The 4352-nt window shown below is 34.6% G+C and overlaps 1 protein-coding gene and 1 long non-coding RNA gene across 2 annotated transcripts in view; one reads left to right on the forward strand and one right to left on the reverse strand.

Annotated features, from left to right (window-relative positions):
* Nucleotides 1–1708, forward strand: part of LOC107599245 (exocyst complex component 3) — an 11984-nt gene extending 10276 nt beyond the window's left edge. Inside the window, exon 13 of the mRNA XM_016290783.1 lies at nucleotides 1269–1708. Coding sequence (XP_016146269.1) covers nucleotides 1269–1455 — 187 coding nt within the window. The 3' untranslated portion in view covers nucleotides 1456–1708. The remainder of the gene's footprint in view (nucleotides 1–1268) is intronic.
* LOC107599248 (uncharacterized) overlaps nucleotides 1–2826 on the reverse strand; it is an 18229-nt gene extending 15403 nt beyond the window's left edge. The window contains exon 1 of the long non-coding RNA XR_001610651.1: nucleotides 1913–2826. This is a non-coding gene — a long non-coding RNA (uncharacterized lncRNA). The remainder of the gene's footprint in view (nucleotides 1–1912) is intronic.
* Between the last annotated feature and the right edge of the window lie 1526 nt (nucleotides 2827–4352).

Raw genomic sequence — 4352 nt, forward strand, 5'->3', positions numbered from 1 at the left:
TCGCAATTCTGACTTTTTTTTTCAGAATTGCGTGAAATAAACTCGCAATTCGGACTTTTTTCTCAGAATTGCGTGAAATAAACTCGCAATACAGACTTTTTTTATCAGAATTGCGCGAAATAAACTCGCAATTCTGACTTTTTTCTAAGAGTTGCGTGAAATAAACTCGCAATTCTGACTTTTTTCTCAGAATTGCACGAAATAAACTCGCAATTCGGACTTTTTTTCTCAGAATTGCGTGAAATAAACTCACAATTCGGACTTGAAATAAACTCGCAATTCTGACTTTTTTCTAAGAGTTGCGTGAAATAAACTCGCAATTCTGACTTTTTTCTCAGAATTGCGTGAAATAAACTCACAATTCGGACTTTTTTTCTCAGAATTGCGCGATATAAACTCACAATTCTGACTTTTTTTTTCTCAGAATTGCGTGAAATAAACTCACAATTCGGACTTTTTTTCTCAGAATTGCGCGATATAAACTCACAATTCTGACTTTTTTTTTCTCAGAATTGCGTGAAATAAACTCGCAATTCGGACACTTTTTCTCAGAATTGCGCAATATAAACTCGCAATTTTGAGAACATATCAGTCCTTTTTCCCCCCTCAAATTTGGACTTTAACTCACAATTGCGAGTTTATATCACGCAATTCTGAGAAAAAAAGTCAGAATTATGAGAAAAAAAGTCAGTCGAGTTTTTATCTCGCAATTGTGACTTTATAAATATATAGATGTAAATATATGTAGATATTTAAAAAATATGTACTGTATGTGTGTGCTTTTATATACATAATAAATATACACCGTACACAAACATATATCATGTAAACAAAAACGTTTATTTTGGATGCGATTAATCGTTTTCCACCATTAATATAGAGTATATAGTTATAGCAGTATGTGTTGTCCTGCTTTTAATTTATGATAATTACTGCATTAGAGTAATGAGAATAATTTAGAATAATAGGAATTACAAAGAAATCATTAAAAATAATAAATACACATATTAAAGAAATGAGAATGTGTGTGTGTCATGAAAATGTTACAATGTTAAAAAAAACATAATGCCTGTTTTCTTTAAGCAAAATATAGTTTCCTATTTATTTTTTTTATATTGTGGTGAAATGTGTTTGTAAAGTTCAGCTGCCAAAGTAAAGCTCAACTAATTTGTCTTTTACATAACTCTCTCTGTCATTATCAGTGATTTGAATAGAGTATCATATTTGGACACTGGAAAGCACCTTTCTCTCTCTTCCTCTATCATTAGAGAGGAGCACATTGTGGCCCTGTTAGCTGTCCGCGGAGATGCCAGTCGAGATATGAGACAGATGATCATAGAGACTCTGAACCAGAACAAACCATCCACTTCCTCTGTGTCTCAGCCCGTCTTCAGAGACATCACCGTGCCATCCAACACCATGACCTCTATGAGTGTACCCAAACTGCTGAAATAATCTGACCTTTGACCCCTAGAGCCTTTACTAAGCCCCAGAACAGAGTATCGATTCCCTTAATGCACTTTTGGAAATACATTCGCTGCCATCTCAATGGAAACGTCTCAGTGGATGATGATGTGCACTTGAATGGCAGCAGCTTGTGTTGAGACTGCAGATGATTTATGATTTGATGTACAGAAACATTTTCAGGATATTTCTTTCTAGCCTGCCCTTTGTAAAATGGTTGATGAATTAAAGCAACAGTTCACCCCAAAACAAAAATCGTAATCACTCACCCTCATGCTGTTCCAAACCCATATGATTTTTTTCTGTTGTATAAATGGAGACGATTTAGAGACTGAACAACAAACTGTTATTTTTCCATATAATGAAGCTATAGCGTAGGTAATGGAAAAACAACATAAAAGTGATCCATGCAGCTCATGCACTGTATTTCATGTCTTGTATGTGAAACACAAATGGCATTTATTCTCACGTTACATTTAAATATGGCACTTCAAGATGTAAAATGTGAGTGTTGTCGTTGATGTTTATCCTACGATCAACTGTGGCAAATAGCAACTTATTTTGGTCTGTTAATTGCATAAAAACTAAAATATACTTTCAGCTGACTTGGAATATAGTACACAAATCACGTGGGCTATTTCTGTGCTACTTTTTTTTGTCATTTCTGAATAATGATAATGAGATTTTTAAACTATATATATATATATATAGAGAGAGAGAGAGTGATTTTTATTTTTGGGTGAAGTACCCCTTTAACAAATCATGAGGTTGCATTCAGTTGCTTTTGTGTCATTCATTCTCTTAAACAATGCACAGTCACAATTTCTTTTTCACTATAGTGCTACACATTTATAAGCATCCTGCTGGCTGCTATCTGGAACTATAATGAACCACTGAATTCCATCATGTCAGTTTTCATTTCAATAAAATCTGGCTTAACACCAAGTGATCTGAATGATTTATGATGTTGGCTTAAACTACGGGTCATCTCTGTTTATGCACACATGCCCTAGATCTGCCAGCTCAGGAGACAAAGGCAGCTTGCCTGACGATTTAATTTGTAATAATCGCTCTCATCTCATTGGCTGAACACATGTATATATATGAGACAAGGGGAGGAGCTCTGAGGGATTCTCATGAGTGAGAGAGAAAAGACGTCCACCGTGGAATGACATGCAATTAATGCACTTTTCATGCAGTTTTGTTGATGATACAATGCAATGTTTTGAATGGCTGTGTTTAGGTTGTAGTACTAGCGTACTGCTTACGCTTTTATTTTAAGAATGATGTGAAACATTGTGCAGTATGCAGTGAATGTTTCAAACAGCTGCTTTGCAGTCACGTGACCTCAGTATGTTTAATTTGGACAGTTGCATTAATTTATCTTAAAATACAAACCTTTTTTATATTTTAAAGGGATAGTTCACCTAAAACTGAAAATTGTTCCAAACCTGTATACGTTTTTTTCTGTTGAACATGAAAGATGATACTTTGAAATCAAAAGCAACACCACGAAATGGGTTTTTATATTTATTGCTAATATCTCGACAGAAATGATCAATTTGGCCAAAAAAGCAAATTTGATCAGATTAATTTGACCTCTCAGTACAGATTAATCAACATTTACATACGAAATACAGTAAACGTAAACTCCGAGGCAGAAATCATACCTCGTTCATACAGTACAGCTTCATAAATCTATAAAAAGTGTAATGAATACAGTCGACAGGTTTCAACCTTGAGTAGTTAACTCCCTTTAGAGTCTATTTACAGATTAGTAACGATTTACCAAACCGAACGAAAGCACATTTAAAAACCTGCAACACTGTTGTGGAAAGCAATTTGTCTAGTCCACCGCATGTTACTAACCATAAATGTGCCAAAACACCTGGACAAGCATGAAAGGCCTTGAGCCCTTCATCAAAATCTCTTGAAAATATCAAAATAAAATGTATTTTCTTAATACAAACATGCCAAATCTCCTTATATTTATATGTATATAAAAAAAAGGCTGCTTTGGCAAAATCGCAATAAGATTTCAGAAATACAACTTTGAAATTTTAAATATGTACTTTAACACAAAGAGTTAAGTTGAAATGATTTTCAATACACTTCCAGCTGCTTGCATGGCAATAGGCACAAACGTTCGCCCTCTGGTTCTTTGACAATTCTTAAGAAAACATTTCACACACAAGCAAGATATTATGATGCTCAAAGTGGCCCTTGTGTCAAAATAGCATTTGCATTTCCTCTAACAGTGCTTTAGGTGTAGGATGAGCATGTCAGACTCCACACTTAAAGCACAGAGTGTCCTATATGAACACGCTTGAGCCTGTGAGGGTTGAAGCTACTCTAGTGGTCAGAGCGTGTAAATGAGAGGCAGTACTGCAGATTTGGCTCTTTCAGTGCATTTGAAACACCTGACTCACATTTTTCGGAGAACAACAGTTGTAGTGCATCGCGTTCAGAATGAGAACAGGACAAACCAGCGGTGTATAATGTTGCTAGAGCATCATTATAAACCACTATCAGCAAGAGAACAAGCATATCTTTAATAACAAAACAAACTCAAAATATTCAAAAAAATTTTTAAAGTACTTTTCTTGTCATTTTCTCCTGTAGCATGTATAAAAGCCTATAAAGATTCACCCGTGTCAGAAAAAAAAATACTGCACTAAAGGACTCAAGTTTAATTTTCTCATTAACTTCGCCAGACGCTGCGAATGAGAACATCAGCTCATATAAAATCCTTCTGACAACAATAAACTATTCTGAACCTAAAACAAAAATCATCTTGCAATCCATCCTATTTAAACTATAACATTAATATAATTTAATTTTTAAGAGAACCCATTATGTTTAAGCAACTCATCTTGCAGTCAAGTGTC

The sequence above is a fragment of the Sinocyclocheilus grahami genome, unplaced genomic scaffold (assembly GCF_001515645.1).
Source record: "Sinocyclocheilus grahami isolate Dianchi unplaced genomic scaffold, SAMN03320097.WGS_v1.1 scaffold263.1, whole genome shotgun sequence".
Taxonomy (NCBI): Eukaryota; Metazoa; Chordata; class Actinopteri; order Cypriniformes; family Cyprinidae; genus Sinocyclocheilus; species Sinocyclocheilus grahami.